This window comes from Muntiacus reevesi, chromosome 10, assembly GCF_963930625.1.
Source record: "Muntiacus reevesi chromosome 10, mMunRee1.1, whole genome shotgun sequence".
NCBI lineage: Eukaryota > Metazoa > Chordata > Mammalia > Artiodactyla > Cervidae > Muntiacus > Muntiacus reevesi.
Window position 1 is genome coordinate 73,700,041 of NC_089258.1, and position 19,126 is coordinate 73,719,166.

Sequence of the window (19,126 nt, forward strand, 5' to 3'; positions counted from 1 at the left end):
TGGTCTCCCGGTGCCCGGGGCTGTGTCTGAAGCTAGGCAGACGCAGGGAGTGCTGAATCAGGGCTCCTGGCCAAGGCAGTAATTGCCAGCCGCTGAAAGATATTAAGCGCCAGGGAGGAAAACCAAGTCCTCTATGAGGCAGACTTTTCAGAGTTCTTACAGCTTGTAAAAAAAAAAAAAAAAAAAAAAAAGTAAATAGTTACCCAGTGAGATATTATTTCCTGTTGTCGCCATTAGGGCTTGAGTGTCATGTAGAGAGAACCCATCATTCAGGCAATTCGGCCTCCGCGACGATGGAAAACTCCGCATTAACGCCACACAACGCACCTCCCACCTTTCCTCCCAGCCTGACTCAGGCAGTTTTTTTTTCCTGGGTGGCGAGTTTTATGTAAATTGAAATCGTAAAAAAAAATCTATAAATATTCAAATTTCCTAAAGGATTTTCGTGATGGCTTCTGAGAGGTTGGTTTTTATTTTGTTTTGTTTTTTTCCAAAGACTTGTTTGAGTGGAGACCGGGGGAGGAGTGCCTTCAATTGAGTCGGGGGCTGGGCAGGAGCCTCAGATGCTCCAGGCCTGGGGCGACTGTTCTCCTGAGCAATCGCCCCACAGATGCTGACGACGCTATTGGTCACAGCTATCACTGACTCGGGACTTCCTTGGTGCCAAGCACTAGACGTGCGATATGCATCGTCTGGTTTGGCCTCCCGACCCCGAGGTGGTCACTGCTAGGTTTTTTGTTTTTTGCTTAGTTTTAAATATTTATTTCTATTTCTTTATTTGGTTGCATCCAGTCTTAGTTGTGGCACGTAGGATCTTTAGCAGCGTAATGGGTGATCTTTTTTTTATTAAGTTGTGGCATGCGGGTTCTAGTTCCCTGACCCGGGATTGAACCTGGGTCCCCTACATTAGAAGCATGGAGTCTCAGCCACTGGATCACCAGGAAAGTCCCATACTCTTGGGTTTTATAACTGAGGAAATCAAAGCTCAGCGTGATTACCTTAACCGGGACCACGGCAGAAATGTGAGGCGGAGGCCTAGGTCCTAGAGACCTAACTCCATGAGAGGACTTGTCACCCACTGGTCAGTGACCTTTAGGTAAGTGACTAACCTCTCCATGACATACATGGGAATGACAAAGCTACGTGAAGCTTATGGAGAACCTGAAACACAGAATGTAACTCTTCACCACATTGGCAGGGGGGATGCTCAAGCAGCCCCACCTTGTCCGACTGTCTTGGTACCCTCCCTCGAAGGGCAATCTGGGAAGGGCCTCTTGGGCACACAAGAGTCACTTTTCTGCAAGGAAAGCACTTGGGCCCTGAACAAGACAGTGTCTCACATGGCCTTTTCAGCCACACCCCATCAACCGCAATAAACGCAGCCCAACTGAAAACTTCTTTTAACCTTATTCTCTCCCAGGTGACAAGTCATTCCTTTGAAAATGGCCCTTGCAACAGGCTATTAGGACCCCACTTAGGACTCTGTAGAGGTTACCATTTCAGCTAAGTGAATATCAATTACTGATTGTAATAATCCTCTAGCATCTTTTAATTAGGACTTCCCCGGTGGCTCAGTGGTAAAGAATCCACCAGCAATGCAGGAAATAAGAGTTCGATTCCTGGGTTGGGAATGCTCCCCTGGAGAAGGGCATGGCAACCCACTCAAGAATTCTTGCCTGGAGAATTCCATGGACGGAGGAGCCTGGTGGGCTACAGTCCATGGGGTCACAAAGAGTCAGACACGACTTAGTAACTAAACAACTATCTTTTAATCAGGCCTTTGGCCTGGCTGAGTATGATTTTCCATTTTCCCAACTAAGGTGATTGGATGGATCCAGCCAAAGGGGCCCCACTTTGCTCATCAGCACCCCAAAGGGAAGTATGGCCCTATTCCCTTGCTAGCAATTTCCAGGAGAAGGGAAACAGGGCTGGTCTCCACCAAAGTGCTGTCAGGCATCCCCAGTTCCCAGTGATGAGCTGTGAGCTAAGGGAGCAGGGTTTTTTGATGACAATATGTGATTCCCTGGGCAAACTCCCCACCCTTCACCCCAAGTCTGGTCACCTTGTTCTCACCTCCTCCTCTCCCGCCCCCGCCCCCCACCTCCCATCCCCACCCCCACTTTCATTCATTATTTACCTTCTTCTTTGCCTTTCCTCCCCAAAAAGACAGTAAATATTTTATCACCCTGCATTCTCCTCCCCTCTTTCTGTTGCCTCCTGCCCCTCCATTCCTTCCAAATTCCTACATGCCTTTGTCTCTCTCTCCCCTCCCCTTTGCTCCTAACTGATTCCCCATTAATCATCCAGAACACACATCTGCGTGGGTCCGAGCAAGAGTCCTTGGCTGGTGTTCACAGCTGGGCTGATTGTGATCATCAAGAAGGGGTCTTTCATCTTTTCCTGTCTCCTAGGGCTCCCCTCTTTCCAGATCCTCCTCCTCCTCCAAGGTGGCCTACCAAGGCCCACTGTCTTCATTCTGGAAGGTTCTGCTCTCTCTCTCTGCAGAGAAGTCTCCCAAAGGCCAAATCACCTGGTGGACTGAAGCAGCCTTGCAGTGGTCATTTAAACTTGACGCTGGCAGTGGCAAAGATGTCAGAGTGCTCAGAGGCTGGCAGAAGGAAGGGTGGGCAGGGGATAGGGACCACCACAATAAATGGGGTCTCCCCCCTCCTTCTTGTACCTCCCTTGCTGCGGTATGGAATACATCACCCAGTCAGGATATCCCTTGGCATTCATTGTTACCTAATTTTATAAGGATTAAAATCGGGGTAGGGAACGCCTGTGTAATTTCTTAGAGGTCTAGGCATACTATCCAAAAACCAGACCGATCCAAGGAGTACATTCAGTTTAGTGTTTGATTGACGCGGCCTGGGAGTGGTGCCTGGTGCCTTCTCTACTGAGCATCGTAAGGACTGCCATTTGTTATTTTTGTGATACTCGTTTCTGTTGGAAGAACGCCTTTGAAATCGTCTCTGCCCTTCCTGGGATCTCCAGGCGTTGATCAATGAGCAGCAGAGTCAGGGACCGGCAGTCCCAGAACAATATGCCCCGAGTGACAGGCCGACACTCCGAGTGACAGATGCAGGCTGGGAGGGGGTGCTCAGAGCGGGGCAGTGACACCAGCGCGCCTCCACTGGCCGCCGAGAGAACGGGGAACGGGGTCTCCCCAAAGGCCTGCGCACAAAGGGCCAACTTCACCCTCTGATCGGCGAACGGGGAACTTTAACGCCAGGACAGTGACGATGTGAAATCTCTGCCGGGTGCGAAGCTAGCAATGCATACTTTATCCGAAAGGCACGGGAGGAAAGAGACAGGGTGGAGGGGGATATTGTTACTTTCATTTAAAAGTTTTTAGTTACGAAATTCCCCTGGGAAAACCTCGGGCATCTTCCCCCTGGAGAAGAAAAGGCGTGGGCGGGGCGTGGAGGGGCCGCATCTTTGGAGCTTACATCGACGTGCGGCGCTACAGAGACCCCGCCTCTCCTAGGATCCAAACCCGTCCACGTCCCTACCCACCCGCTACCCCTGAAACAGCAGCAGGCGCGGTGCCGTGAGAGAATTGTGTGCCCCCAAGCCGCACGCCGTTAAGAAACCCGAACACACCCAAGCATCGAACCTATAAATCGGTGCGCAGGCACCGCGCGCCAGGCGCGTCCCGGCGGCGCGCACCACAAGCGGGGACCGCGCCTTATCGAGACCATCTCACCCCGGAAGGGAAGTCCTCAAACTTGCAGGCTGCGGACAGGGCTGGCTCAAAGTTGCTGGAGCGGTTTTCGCCGCGTCGCGAGAACCGTGGCTGCCTCCGAGGTTCGGGCGCTTCCTAGTGAGCAGACCTGGGAGGAAGCCAATTCAGGGGGAAAAGAGCTGAAAACCCGAGCAGGACCCGAGCCGAGCTGGGGTTCGGGAGGCGCGGCCCGCCCTCAGGCGGCCTCCGGGAGCGGCTGGGACTTGGCAGTCCCGGAGCCGGCCGCCGGGGGCTCCTACCCCCATCTCCCAACCCACCCAATTCACCCCACCCCAGAGACACACGGACTGCGGGTGACCTGCCCCCACTCCCCGGCCAGCACCACCCCACCCCAGCCCAGCCGTGCGAAGGCAGAGAGCGAGGAACGACAGGAAAGCCCGTGGAGGGCAGGGCGCAGAGCCCAGGGTCCCCGGGGAAGCCGCGATCTCGCCGGGACCCCGGGGCCCGGGCCGGCCCGGTTGGGAGCAGGGGAGGAGGCCGGCGGTGGGGCCAGGCCGCGGCGCGGCGGCTGGCGGGCGCGGCCCCTTTAAGGCTCTCCCCGCCCACCGGCGGCGCCGGGCGCTCTCCCCGCCCCGGGGTCCCGGCGAGATCGGCGATTGGGCGGGCGCGGCGATCCCTTTGAAGTGTGGCTGCCGATCGCGGCTATTTGACGTGCGGCTCGCGGAAGGCGAAGGTTTTTGTGTTGCTCGCCGGGGCCAGCGGTGGCGGCGGCGGCGGCGGCGGCGGCGGAGGAGGAGGAGGAGGGGTGGAGACGCGGCGACCGCTGCACCGCGCTCGGCGCTGCGGAGCGAGCCCACCCGCCCCGGGAGCTCGCCTCTCCGGTGCGCCCCCGCCCTCCCCGCCCCCCCAGCGGCGCTGCCTCCTCCAAATGAGCGATTCGCCCGCTGGATCTAACCCAAGGACACCCGAGAGCAGCGGCAGCGGCAGCGGCGGCGGCGGGAAGAGGCCGGCGGCGGTGTCCCTCTTGCCCCCGGCGGACCCCCTGCGCCAGGCGAACCGGCTTCCCATCCGGGTCCTGAAGATGCTGAGCGCTCACACCGGCCACCTCCTGCACCCGGAGTACCTGCAGCCGCTGTCCTCCACGCCCGTGAGCCCCATCGAGGTCAGTCCCCTGGTCGCTGCCCGCCGAGCGCCCGCCCCATTCCGCCCACCACTGCCCGGCTCCCTGCGCCCCGCGGCTCGGTGCGACGCTCGGGTCCGGCCCCACTGGCGGACGGAGTGAGAGGAGGGACGGAGATTCAGAGGGATCGGAGCCCACTGGGTTCTCCCCCCCGGGCTTCTCCCCGGGGGAGAAGGTTCCCCTTCCACGCTCGCCCTTCGGAGCTTCGCGTTTCCTCTCTCGGATTGGATTTGCTCTCGGAGTGTCCACTGGGCCCTTTACTTTCCCTCGGCACCCAGTCCCCAGGCCAGAGAGTCTGTCTCCTGGGCTTTTATCGCCCCCCCCCCCCCCCACCTCTCCACCCGGGTTTGTTCTCTTTGAAGCCCGATCGCCTCCCCCTCCCCCGTCCCACTCCGCTTTTGCCCTATCCGGTTGGAGCGCACGACGCCCGGGCACTCCCGACCCCGGCTCCTTCTTCCTCCCGCTCCCTTGGAGGCCTCCCCGGGAGGGAGGGGGGCTCCGAAGAGAGCGCCCGCGGCGGCCCAGGCTCAAGAACCAGCTTCTCCCCGCTCCTACCCCGCCGCGCCGCCGCCAGAAACCCGTCCCAAGCGAAGTTCCCCAAACTGAAGGCATAAGTTTTTAACCCGGGCCTAGAGAGGAGGAGATGAGAGAGCAGGGGGCGAGTCACGGCCCCTCCCCCAGCCCCGAGTCCAGAGAAGTCACCTTCCCCCGGGGTGGCCTTCGGTGGACGCCTTCCACGGCCCGTTCCCCAGGGCCTGCGGCGCCCTCCGAGACCGGGGGAGCGAGGGATCCCACCACCAGCGACGCGCAGTGTGAGCGCAGTTGCGCCCAGCCCCCGCGCTCGCAGCCCCTCTCCCTGAGGCCCTCCTTTCCCATCGCACCCACCCCACCCACCAGACTCCCCCTTCCGCGGCCGTTCCGTGGGTCCCTGGTCTCACCCCCTTCTCCCTCCCCTTGCCGCTGTCTCCCACAGCTGGACGCCAAGAAGAGTCCTTTGGCGTTGCTGGCCCAGACTTGCTCGCAGATCGGCAAGCCGGACCCGCCGCCCTCGTCCAAGCTCAACTCGGTAGCGGCGGCCAACGGGCTGGGAGCGGAGAAGGACCCGGGCCGCTCGGCCTCGGGCGCCGCCTCGGCCTCTGCGGCGCTCAAGCAGCTGGGGGACTCCCCGGCCGAGGACAAGTCCAGCTTCAAGCCCTACTCCAAGGGCTCCGGGGGCGGCGACTCCCGCAAGGACAGCGGCTCCTCCTCCGTGTCCTCCAGCTCCTCCAGCTCCTCCTCCTTGTCCCCGGGAGACAAGGCGGGCTTCAGAGTGCCCAGCGCTGCCTGCACGCCCTACCCCCCGCATGGAGCGCCGGTCTCGGCTTCGTCGTCCTCGTCCTCTCCTGGCGGTTCCCGGGGCGGCTCCCCGCACCACCCTGACTGCAAGACCGGGGCCAGCGGGGAGCTGGACAAGAAAGACCAGGAGTCCAAGCCCAGCCCGGAGCCGGCGGCCGTGAGCCGCGGCAGCAGCGGAGACCCCGGCGCGCACGGCGGTGGTGGCGGCGGCGGTGAGCCCGGGGCCTCCGGGCGCAAGTCCGAGCCGCCCTCCGCGCTGGTGGGGGCCGGCCACGTGGCGCCGGTGTCGCCCTACAAGCCGGGCCACTCGGTGTTCCCTCTGCCTGCCTCGGGCATCGGCTACCATGGCTCCATCGTGGGTGCCTACGCCGGCTACCCGTCTCAGTTCGTGCCTGGCCTGGATCCCAGCAAGTCTGGCCTCGTGGGAGGCCAGCTGTCGGGGGGCCTGGGCCTGCCGCCGGGCAAGCCCCCCAGCTCCAGCCCGCTCACCGGGGCCTCCCCGCCGTCCTTCCTGCAGGGATTATGCCGAGACCCCTACTGCCTGGGAGGTTACCACGGCGCCTCGCACCTCGGCGGCTCGGGCTGCTCCACGTGCAGCGCGCACGACCCGGCCGGGCCCGGCCTGAAGGCGGGGGGCTACCCGCTGGTGTACCCGGGGCACCCGCTGCAGCCGGCCGCGCTCTCGTCCAGCGCCGCCCAGGCGGCCCTCCCCGGCCACCCGCTCTACACCTACGGCTTCATGCTGCAGAACGAACCGCTGCCCCACAGCTGCAACTGGGTGGCGGCCAGCGGGCCCTGCGACAAGCGCTTCGCCACCTCGGAGGAGCTGCTCAGCCACCTGCGGACTCACACGGCCCTGCCCGGCGCCGAGAAACTTCTGGCCGCCTACCCGGGGGCCTCGGGCCTGGGCAGCGCCGCCGCGGCCGCCGCCTCCTGCCACCTGCACCTGCCCCCGCCCGCCGCCCCCGGCAGCCCGGGGTCGCTGTCCTTGAGGAGTCCACACACTTTGGGGCTAAGCCGGTACCACCCGTACGGCAAGAGCCACTTGTCCACAGCCGGGGGCCTGGCCGTGCCGTCGCTGCCCACAGCCGGACCCTACTACTCACCGTACGCGCTGTACGGACAGAGACTGGCCTCCGCCTCGGCGCTCGGGTACCAGTAACCACAGCCCTGCCTCCTCCCCGCGCCCTCCCGCCCCACCCGCCGCCGCTGCAGCCCCCGCCGCCTGCCCCCGCCGCCGGAACCCGCCTCCCACCGCCCAGATCCCTCCCCTCCCCACCGGACTGTGTATTTATTTACTATAATGTTAGCTTACAAGCTGGGAATATAAGTGCATTAACGACCCACACGAGTCAATGGTATGCAAAGAGTCTGTTCGCCCCTCCCCTCCCCCGAATAATAATATTAATCACACCAGTAACTACATGCCCCCCCGCCCCCCTCTGCCTTTCTTTTCTGTTTTATTTTTTCTTAGATGTAAGTTTGCCTTTTTTTTTTTTTTTTTTTTTTTGGATTGGTTTGGTTTTACCCGGAGGAGGGGGGAGCATGGGAGCTTCTTTTTGTTTTCCCTCCGGGGGGACTTGCTTGCATGCTTCCTAAGGTTCAAACTACGTTTCCTCCTCCCCGCCCCGCCCCTCTGCCCTTCATTCCTTCTTGTTTCCGTCCATTCGAGGTTCTGGTTTGTCGTTGGATTTTTTTTTTTTTTTTTTTTCCTTTGTACAAGTAACAGAGAGGAGGTATTTTTTTGTAACGCTTTCGGGGTTGTTGGGAGCGATCTTGGGGGCCGGAGGTCTTGAGCTCTGTGGACCCGGGACTCTGCCCTGTGACCCCTCCCCTGTCACTCTCTCCCCCCTGGGCTCCTTGGTCTGCACCTGGTCCCCCAAATTAGAGCCTTGCTCCCCTATCTTGCTCTGAGCACGAGTCAGAGGCTGGAGAGTCTTCCAGTAGCCTTTCCCCTTTCCAAACTCTGAAGGGCCCCAAACACCCGGGGGTGGTCGCACTGCCTGCTGGAGAGAGGGGGCCGGCAGGGCTCATCTCATTCAAGTGAAAGTCCTAGAAGGCCCTGCTGGCGTGAAACTTTGCTCTTTATAGTTTGCGAAGTGTTTTTATAGTCATTGTTTTTCTCTGATAATTGGGGCAGGCGTCCCTCTCCTGGCGATGGGGGCTGGGTCGGTGATTCTTGATAGATCCTTCCAAAGCAGACCAGTGGCAGTATCAGCTGGCAGTACAGCCCTGTTAGCACCGTTGGGGGGTGTGGGACGGGAGTCGGGGAGCGCACGGATCACAGCAGAACCCCGTCACCCCTTCCCAGGCCTGACCCAAGAGTCCCCAGAGCTGGCCGTGGGCTCCCTCAGTTACTGGGATCGAAGACTCGGCGCAGGGTCTTCTCCCGACCCCCTCCCTCTCACCCTCTGGGCCTGATGCAGGGGGCTGCGGGGCCGTTTGAGATGAATAGAGCTCTCCCTTGGTAAGACTTATTTTGTTAATAAATGGAGTACTTGGCTATATTCACACCGTGGTGTGTTTCTGTCTTGCCTCACCCACCGGCCCACTTCCAGACACCTAAGCAGATGCCCTTCTTTTATTCTCGTTGAAAACACCTTATGGTTTCCTTCTTGGATTTCCGTTCAAGGACGAGTTTAATGCGTTTTCTCAAGAAAGGGGGAGAGGAAGGGGAATGCGGGGCGGGGGTGGGGGGAGAGAAAACAAAACTGCCAGCGCGTTACAAATAATAAAAAGCCCCCCCCCACCCTTTTTCCTCCAACTCGGTTATTTAGCTCTCACTTCAAAGGCCTTGGTATCATCTGGGGACGGGGCGGAGGGAGTGTGTGCATGAGGACTTTTCCTCTAGACGAGGGCGTGGATTCGAGGCGCAAGGGGCGGAGAAGGGACCCAGGACATGGGGCTCGGAGACTCGGCAGCACCGTCCCCGGGCCCTGCAGGCCGGCGAAGACGACGTGCCTCTGGCGCCACCTGGTGGCAGAGAGGCGAGAGACCGGCACCCGCCGCAAACTCGCCTTCTGCGCTTCGCACTCAAAAAGAGGATTGCCTTTCCCTGGCAGTGCCTTTCAAGCACGTTGAAGTCCAAGGGTGCAAGCACCTGCCGCGAAGGGCACGTCTCACGGCCTGGGGACTCCCTAAGCCTAGCGCTGGATTGTGGACCCCAGCCGTCTGCGCCCCCAGTTTGGGTTTTGCGGAGAAGGCGCGGCGATGACTCGGCACGTGGAAGCCGCCCTCGGTTTCCCCGTTTTCTTGAGCTGACACGATCCACACTGGCTTCTGTATCCTTGAGCAGAGGACAGCGGGGGTGCTGTTTTTCAGGATGATGGGGAAAGGGCCGGAGCACCCCTCTACTGCGCTGGGAGTCTCCGGGGTCCGGAGGAGGGGACCCTGGGGGCCCCCGGGGCCTGCGCGTCTTCCTTGGGGCTTTCTCTTTCCCACCCCACCCTCCTCGGGGCAGGGGGCGCCCCTTGAGGCTGGCCCCTCTCAAGTTCCCGATGCAGGACTCCCGGTGCCAAACTCTAGGGGTGCAGCGCGCCAAGGCGCTCGGATGCTCGGCCTCCTGCGCCTAGGGCGCGCGAAGCCACCTGTTGGGCGCGCTGAAAAATGACCCCCTCGCCCCCTCCGAGCCGCGCTCCTCTGCGTCAGGCGCCTGGCAGCTTTGGGAGTTGCTGTTGTTGCCATTCCTATTGTTCTGCTTGACGTTCTCGGTGAGGAATGCAACTTTAGGGCAATTCTTGCTCCGCAAACTGTGTGCTTTGGAAACGTCCAGAGACCCAGAGGTCAAGTGTGGAAGGGGGTGCTCTCTCTGCGCTGATTCAGCCCACAAATGGCCCCAAACTCCTTTAGAGAATCACAGGGTGGGTCTTGGCCTCATTCGGCATCATCCCCTCCAGATTTGACAGAACTTCAGCATAAGATGTTTCATGGGGTTTGGGACTTAAGGGGTTGCTCCTATAGCTTTGTTTCTGGGCAAAATTACTTCCCTAGTCAAGAGAACCTCAGTCATCTTCTGCAGAAAACAGTACTCCTGGAGTAAGATCCTATACATGTCCCCAGGGAAGGAACCTGGTCTGCTGGCATCCTTGCCCACAGTGATAAACAGGGTCCGGGAGAGGCTGGAGGTGCTGAAGAAGTTGCCCCTGAGGGCAGCTCAGAGTCTTCCTGGGGGACCATCCTTACCCGACTTCTCAGAGTTCAAATTGGCCCCAAGCTTCAAAAGAACTGAACTGTAGCGACTTGCTTTATTTTTTCTTTATCTCTGTTGTTTTGTTTGCTCTTGGTTAATTTCTTTCCCATCTTCCCTTCCTCCCAAATCTCCCTCTTTCTTTCAGATACATTTATTTGTTTGTTTGTTTCTAATGCCTGCTAAAACTGCTGGACATTACTCCCTCTGCAGGGGGAGTTAAACTTTTCTCTTAAACTATCCTCAGGGGCTTCCCTGGTGGATCAGTCAAGAATCTGCCTACAATGCAAGAGACCTGGGTTCGATCCTTGGGTCGAGAAGATTCCCCTGGAGTAGGAAATCCACTCCAGTGTTCTTGCCTGGAGAATTCCATGGGCAGAGGAACCTGGTGGGCTACAGTCCATAGGGTCGCAAAGAGTCGGACACAACCGAGCAACTGACACTATGGTCTTCAGACCTTACTAAGGACCACAGGCTCCCCTTGTTGGGACAGGAGAAAGGAAGCGACTTGGTATCTCTCCATATAGTGAAAGAAAGTTCTCTCCAGGTGCTTGGCTTACACAAAAGGTGTGAGTATGCACGTTAGAACTCCTCAGAGGAGGGGGTTTCCCCCAGAAAATGTATCATCGGCCTTTGCAGACCAGGGAGGATGTCTTTGGCCTGATTGGAAGAAGCTGGTGCGAGCTGCCCTCGTGACTCGAAGGGCAGGCAGGCATTGTAGCCTGGAGTGGCCCAGGTTTCGCCCTCCGACGTCAGCTCTCCCCACCATAAAAGGGTGAGGGTCCCAAGACATGTGGCTGTTTTCATTCACTGGGGCTGGGGGTGGCATGGGGAGGGGGGTGTTACTTGCAGGAGCTGCATTCTCAGGAAACAAAGTTGCTGTTTTCATAGCGATAATGCTGCCCACCAGCTGCTCATTTGCATAATTAATTCATCGGGCAACTCTGTGCTCCAGCATCACCTCCACCTTCCATCGCTCCACCTCCTCCTCTCCCTAGCCCTCCTCCCGCCCCTCCTCCTAATCTCTTCCAGGCGCCAGAACTGGGGGCCTGTGTTCCCAAGGCACCGGGAAGGGTGACAGCCACACAGCTGGACCTTTAGACACTGGACGTTCCTGGCTCGGGGTCATAATTTCACACCTCCTGCCTGGTTATTTTTGTGACCTCATGGACAGCAGGGAGAGGAAGAGAAGGGGGGAGGCCTCACTCACCCTCAGATATTGCTAAACAGAATTGCGGGGGGGTGTTTTTTAACTTCCCAGTCAGCCCTCAAACCCATCCTCAGAGAATCTGCAGCCCGCAGGGAAGGTATGGGGTGCAGGGGCCTCCATCCTCTGCAGCCCTAGCTGCCCTGGCCTCTCCAGCATCTTGGGATGTGTCTCTCAGTACATGAACTAACCCGTTCCTGATGGATGTCTGCGTTGCCGTGGAATCCGTCTTCCAATAATGCCGCGACTCTGTCCTGTATTAATCATTCTGCAGGGGAAGCTACACTCCAGTTTTTCTGTTTGACTTGATTTCATTCATCCTGTCTTTTTGCGAAATAGATGGTTGAGTGCATCCGATAATGTATGGTTTAATTTGGAGCACTATGGGTTTGAATTACCATTTTCATAATGCGCTGTGCATTAATGTGTTACATCATTTATAAAGAGGAATGTCCCAGGTTTCAAACTTTCCTCCTGAAAGCCAAAGTCACCTCACGGAAACAAAGCCAGATCACATGGACCCAGCTCCTCGCCTGGCTGCCTCCTCCCCAAGCCAGGTGAAACCTGCCAACCCCTCCCTGCCAAAACCCCACCCCCGCCCCCTGAGGCTTTTGTGTCCACAGAATGCAGGTGGGTGTCAAAGTCTGGGGAGGAACTTGCACATGGCTGCCCAGGAGCCATCAATAGCAGCACAAAAGCTCCCCCTCATTATCGCATGGCAGCCCGGCCCCTTCGAGGAGACCTCCAGTGGTCGGCTCCCCCTCGACCCTAAACCCCACACCCCCTCCCCGATGGCCCGTAATAACACCAGCTGTCTGTTACTCAAACTCTGACTGAGGAGGAAAAAGCACTGATTATCCAAATACAGTCATTAAAGGGGAAATGTGTTTTTAGGACTGTCAGAGTGATTAATGAGAGCTAGCCGTCTTTGCAAATGCACTTGTTTAGTCTAACTGGCAGCTTCTATTTTCCTATTGATTTATTGCAGCCGTTGCCGGGCCTCGGTGTGTGCAGTCAGGGCACTTCACAACTGTGCCCTGTTTAAACAGGAAAAGCATGCACCGTTTTTGTCCGGGAGGGAGCGAGCAGCCGAAAGTCTCTCCCTAAAGCACAGTCTCCAGGCCCCCAAACCAACAAAGAAGACATTAAAAACCTGCAGCCCAGAGAGAGAAGGAAACTGCCTCCCCTCGGTCGTCCCCAGTTCCAAGGTCAGCGGAGGCGCACCCTGGCCCCTGGACAAAGCCCGCCCTATTGTCAGACTCAGCATGCCCGCATCCTCTCCTCCGGTCCCCCCAAACCAGCTGTCAGCCACGGAGTCCAAGGACAGGAAAGGCACCCAGCAGAGGGGGGAGGCCGGGGAGGGGGCCGATGGGCTCGGCCAAGCTAAAAACAGAATCGAAGCCGCCCTGCCGTCCAGGGGTGGGAACAATGTCAGGGGGGTTGCGGGAAATTGATGGAGCCCCATGGTTCATTTGGGGGCTTCCCTGGTGGCTCAGTGGTAAAGAATTCGCCTGCCAATGCAGGAGACCCAGGTTCAATCCCTGGGACGGGAGGATCCCCTGGAGAAGGGAATGGCAACCCACTCCAGGATTCCTGCCTGGGAAATCCCATGGACAGAGGAGCCTGGCAGGCTACAGTCCATGGGGTCACAAAAGAGTCGGACACGACTTAGTAACCAAACCACCACAACATGGTTGATTTCAACTTTTAAAAAGTAGGCGGCGGACACAGGAGTGCTATTGACTTCATTCCACTTGCACAGTTTGCTTTGACAAATGTACCTAATGACCAGCACAGAAATGAAAATACAGACCTGGTGTTGGAGAGTCAGACTTCCAGGAGGTGGATCACCAAGGCAAACAGAGGTTACGGGATTCCTGTTATGTGACCAGTGCAACGCCGGATGTCAGGAGACACAGAAGAAGACTCAGACCAGATTTCTGCCCAGTTTAGTTGGGGGAGACAAGACACAGCCACGAGATGGGGAATGAGATAGTATTCTATACCACTGCATTTATGCTGATCTGGTAAGCGTTCAGTTGTGCAGTGCAGACAGTGGGGAACTTGACCATTTATAATAAGGGGCTAGTTGTGCAGATCAGCGGTTGGGCTGCAGCAGCTGGAGGGAGAGCTTGCTGGGGCTCCCTTCCCACGGGAGCCCTGACCTGTTGGGAGGCTCCCCAGTTCCCCTCAGTCCTGTTCTCTTCTGAAAGCTGGAAGATGGATGAGGCCTTCATTCCATGGTGATGAGCAGGCTGAGCCAGAGCTCCAAGCCAGCAGATCAAAGGACAGGCTCCCTGGAGTTCCCTGGGGGCCTAGTGGTTAGGATTAGGTGCTTTCTCTGCAGAGGCCTGGATTCGATCCCTGGTCCAGGAACCACCCCCTTGGAATACAAGGAACAGGCTTCCCTTAACCAGCTTGCACCCTCCAGACCTGGAAATGGTTTATGCTTCTTCCTAGATGAAGTGCCTTTATAAGTTTTCCCAGGGGCAGTGGCCTGTCGCCAGCTTTATTAACACTTCCCAAGACAGGAAAAGCTGTCGGTGGGTTTGGATCACAGAGGCGCTGGGAAAGCTCTTAAGAGAAAAGAAACGGAACCTGCCAGCTGAGTGGAAATGAAGTGACTATGTGATTCAAAACGGAGACCCAGGGTGTGAGTGTCCTCTGGTAGCTTGAGGGGGCAGACAAAAGACTCTCCCCTCAGCGCAGTCTCCAGGGCCCCAAACCAGCAAAGAAGACACTCAAAACCTGCAGTCCAGAGAGAGAAGGAAACTGCCTCCCCTCGGTCGTCCCCAGATCCAAGGTCAGCGGAGGCGCACCCTGGCCCCTGGTAAGTCCAGAAAGTGTAGTCATCATACATATAGTTAGAAAGAGCACTGAAGCAGGAGCCGGAAAACCTGGATTTTGCTCTGGTTCTGAAACTTATTGCTGTATGACCTTGGGGAAGTTACTTAATCTCTCTGAGTCTCTTTTTTCCCATTTCTGAAGTGCAACTGTTGGTCCTTATCATCTTTAAGCAATTTTTTAATCATGAAGCATTTTATTTTATTTATTTTTAGTTGAAGTATAGTTGATGTACAATATTATATTAGTTTTGCGTATACAACATAGCGATTCAATGTTTTTATAGGTTGTACTCCATTTAAAGTTATTGTAAAATAATAGAGGCCTGGTGTGCTGCAGGTTCATGGGGTTGCAAAGAGTCGGACACAACTGAGCGACTGAACTGAACTGAATATAGCTGTATTTCCCTGTGCTGTAAAATATATCATCATACCTTATCTGTTTTATGCATAGCAGTTTGTACCTCTGACTCCATGACCCCCATCTTGCCCTCCCTTCTCTCTCCCCACTGGTAACCATTAATTTGTTCTCTGTGTGTCTCTTTTGTTATACATTCATTAATTTTTTTAGACTCCACATATAAGCAGTAATAGAGAGGATTTGTCTTTCTTGGACTTATTTCACTAAGCATTAATACTCTCCGGGTTCATTCACATTGTTGCAAGCGACAGGATTTTATTCTTTTTTATGGTTAAGTAGTATTCCAGTGTGTGTGTCTATGTGTGTGTCTGTGTGTGTGTCTCTGTGTGTCTGTGTGTGTGTCTGTGTGTGTGTTTGTGTGTCTGTGTCTGTGTGTGTCTCTATCTGTGTCTATGTGTGTCTCTGTGTGTCTGTGTGTGTGTCTGTGTGTGTGTGTCTGTGTGTCTGTGTGTGTCTGTGTGTGTGTACACCACACCTTTATCCACTCTTCATCTGTGGATGGACACTTGAGTTGTTTCCATATCTTGACTATAGTAAATAGAGCTGCCACAAACATTGGGATGCATTTATCTTTTTGAATTAGTGTTTTCATTTTCTTTGGATATATACCCAGGAGTGGAATTGCTGGATGATATGGTAGTTCTATTTTTAGGTTTTTAAGGAGCCGCCATACTCTTTTCCATGGTGGCTGCACCAATTTAATTCCCACCAAGGGTGCACAAGAGTTCCCTTTCCTCCACATTTAAGCTCTTTCTAACCGAAATCGTCTGTGAGTTTTTTAAATGTTTCAGGGGTGATGCACTATGCTGGTCGGAGTTGGCTCTGACAGTGGTCCTCAGTCTAATGCAATACTGAAGTTCCCATCAGGACGGTAAATGTGGAAGATCCAGAAAAAGAAACCGTGTGACTTCACCTCCGTGATGGAGGGCGGGTGGAGGGTCCACAAGAAGAATACTGTAATGTGAACTTGCCATCCAGGGAAAGAAGGAAGCATTAAAATACTTTGTTCATTTGACAAAATGCTGAGGATACAGGGATGCCGGTATTTCAGAGGCTGCTTGGATGCTTAAGTGGGTCAAACATTATTATTTTAAATAGTGTTGAGAATCCTGTGAGGTTAAACCAAGGTCTACATAAAGAATCTTGTTTTTCACAGCCTACAGCCAATTGCTTTTGGAAAATGGAACTGGCGAGGGAAGAAATGAAAGGCAGAGGAAAATCAAACCACAGTGGGGGACCTTTGCTCTGAGTGGGCGGTGGGGATCTCCACCACTCTTTGGAACATAAAATAAAATGATCCTCCTGGAGTTTAAATCAGAGGCCAGATTTTAGAATGGAAACAGTCATTTGGAAGATGTCGCTGCACGTTCCCCATGTCCTGTTTGCTCTCCTGGGTAGGTGGACGTGTGAATGTGTGTATGTGTGTGTGGTGTGAGTTATATACAGGCTTGTACCCAGTCCATAAAAGGAATAGTATGACTAACAGTCACACTTATCCTTCTCACTTTTGACACCTTCAAATACAGGCAGAACCAAACAAATACACAATAAGCCAGGCATACCCTAGAGCAGGGGTACCCAACCTCCGGGATCCAATACCTGATGATCTGAGGCAAAGCTGATGGAATAGTAATAGAAATAGTAATAAAAATAAAGTGCACAATAAATGTAATGCACTTGAATCATCCCGAAACCATCCCTCCGACCTGGTCCACGGAAAAATTGTCTTCCACAAAAACAGTCCCTACTGCCAGAAAGGTTGGGGACCGCTGCCTTGTGGCATCTCGATAAGCATCATTTTGTGTATGCCATGGCTCAGTTAAATATTTAATATTTACAACAAACCTGCAGTTCACTCTCATGAAAAAATGAATTTGGAGAGGTTAAGGACATTGCTGAGGATTTCACAGTGAGAGGGCTGTGGAATCAGGATACAACTGCAGTCCTGACTCTGAAACTCTTTGCACTGAGCCAGCAGCTTCAGACTTTGTACCCAGGTGGGTTTAGATGCTGCGGATGGACAGACTAAGCGGAGCTGTCCCATCAGAATGTCTTGGCCAGTGTGTCTACGTGGGTTGGGACCCTGCTGGACACCATGCTATTGAAGGTACATGGGTCCTTCTTCCAAGAGCTGAGACACTGCTGAGTGCAGTAGTTTGGCTCACTTGCTCAACATTACAGCGTGCCCACTGCGCATTAGGTACTGTGGTCTCCTCTGGGCACTAAAAAGATGAGCAAGACCCTAGCCTCAAGGAGCTTCAGTCTAGCAGGAGATAGACAGATAAGCTAATTAAGATATGATGGACTCAGGATTTATTAATGCTATTGCAAAAGTTGGTATAGGCTAGATTATGCTGCAGTAACAAATTAACACAGAAATTTTGGAGGCTTAACACAACAAAAGCTTATTTTTCAATTATACTACATCTCCATCATGGGTTGACAAGGATCTCATATAAATTAGAATTTGACCAGAGAAGCACAACCAATAATATATTAATAGCAAGGCATTTATTGTAAGGTGTTGACTTAACACAATCATGGTAGCAAATTGGAAATTCTTAAGGCAGGCAGGAAGTCAAGATCACAAGTAGGCTGAAACTCTACCAGCATGAGCCCTACAGAATCTCTGAGCTCAGGAATGCGTCTTTTAAAGGGCTCAACTGATTAGGTCAGGCTCACCCTGGGTCATCTCCCTTTTGAGCTACTTAAAGTCATATGATTAGGGACTTCAATCACATCCACAGAATTCCTTTGGAGGCAGAGTTTGATTAAATAAGTAGGACTCCAGTTCAGTCTAATCAAGGTGAACCTCGGAAAGCATCACAATGTTGCACATAATTAACCAGGCCCCCTGACGTCCCCGCCAGTCTCAGCAGGCGGAGACCTGGCATGAACAGTCACACAGCTCAGGCCAAAAATGACACATATAACCTCTGCTCATGATCCTCTGGCCCCTCCTAACTGCAAAGGCAAGTCACCGACACTCTCTTGTGCCCATAAGGAGGGGGGACCTGGAGGGGAAGCCCCCCCCCCCAGGTGCTTTCTGAGCGTTCTGACCGGCTTTCACCCTGCCCTTCCCATAATCAGGGCAAAACTAACTCTCTGGCGAGATGAGGGCATGCAGAGACTGCCACGGGCCACAAAGTGTGTCGGGGGGAATCCAGGACAGAACTCACCTCCCCCTCACTCCCTCACCTCCACCTGCTTTCCCAGACCTTCCCCGACAGAAGCCCTTCCAAGCTCACACAGCCCTGTTCACCTGGAGAAAGTTTACAGGAAAGACACTGGGATGGAATGCTTTAGCCGGACATGGCTGACCTCACTCCGGTAGGACAGACATCCCAGGGCTAGGAGATCCTGAAGTTCAAAGAGGTTCGTGACCTTCCACATACCTTGTAATCTTGAAGCAGCATCTTTACTTTTAATATTTATGTATTTATTTATCTGGCTGCATCAGGTCTCAGCTGCAGCATATGGAATCTTCATTGTGGCACAGGGTCTCTAGTTGTGGTACGCTGGCTTAGTTGCTCCAAGGCATGTGAGATCTCAGTTCCCTGAGCAGGGATCGAACCCACGTCCCCTGCATTGAAAGGCAGATTCTTAACCACCGGGCCACCGGGGAAGTACCCTGAGGCAGCATCTTAACATCCGCTCCTGACAAGAGGGGTAGACGTGCGCTGCACTTCTGTGTACTGCACTCGGGCAAAGCTTCCATCTGGGAAACTTACAAAAAACTCAGGATCAATTCAAAGTGATAAGAATCGACGGTCACTAACGAACACATGCCATCAACCGGATGTCCTTTAAGTTCAAAGGAAAAAGGTCTGGACAACAGGGCCAGACCCGGCCTTCCTCCTTCTTGAACATTAATTGAGTGCTTGCTGTATGCCAGGCACTAAAAGTGCTAAGTAGTTTCCATAGAAGGTTTTACTTAATCCTAGCACCTCCTCTCTGCAGTAAATTTACTCTTAAACACATTTGCCCAACGTCACCAAGTCAGTAAGCAGAAAAGGCAAGACCCCCTACCAAGTCTATCTGATTCCAGACACCTATGTTCCTGCCACCAGAGCTGTCTGGCCACAGGAGCCTGAGGGGTCTCCAGGGGCCACCCGTGACCGCCGGCCTGGGCTGCATCAGCCTGGAAGGGAGCAACTAAGTCCTCCAAAGGCGCCAGGTGGGCGGGGTCAGGATAGGGAGAGCCTTGCTGGCCTCTGACCCTCTCCTCTGAAGACCAGCGGTCAGACAGGAACCGTGAACCCCCTGGCC

The 19,126-nt window shown here is 55.0% G+C and overlaps 1 protein-coding gene and 1 long non-coding RNA gene across 2 annotated transcripts; one reads left to right on the forward strand and one right to left on the reverse strand.

The window, feature by feature from the left end:
- Positions 1-1,752: 1,752 nt before the first annotated feature.
- On the reverse strand, positions 1,753-4,257 carry LOC136176685 (uncharacterized). The gene is made up of 3 exons (XR_010664611.1): positions 3,707-4,257; positions 2,138-3,281; positions 1,753-2,062 (listed from the first exon to the last, which is right to left on the reverse strand). It is a non-coding gene; the product is annotated as an uncharacterized lncRNA (long non-coding RNA).
- Positions 4,258-4,426: 169 nt separating this feature from the next.
- On the forward strand, positions 4,427-8,711 carry ZNF703 (zinc finger protein 703). The gene is made up of 2 exons (XM_065947173.1): positions 4,427-4,847; positions 5,839-8,711. Exons 1-2 carry the CDS (start codon positions 4,614-4,616, stop codon positions 7,360-7,362), a joined length of 1,758 nt encoding a protein of 585 aa, XP_065803245.1. The 5' UTR covers positions 4,427-4,613; the 3' UTR covers positions 7,363-8,711.
- Positions 8,712-19,126: the final 10,415 nt, after the last annotated feature.

What these genes read in the sequence shown, in the direction of transcription:
- ZNF703 (XM_065947173.1), top strand. Translation starts at nt 4,614, where the DNA reads ATGAGCGATTCGCCCGCTGGATCTAACCCAAGGACACCCGAGAGCAGC. An exon ending in CGCCCGTGAGCCCCATCGAG is followed by an intron (nt 4,848 to 5,838) that starts GTCAGTCCCCTG and finishes TGTCTCCCACAG; the next exon opens with CTGGACGCCAAGAAGAGTCC.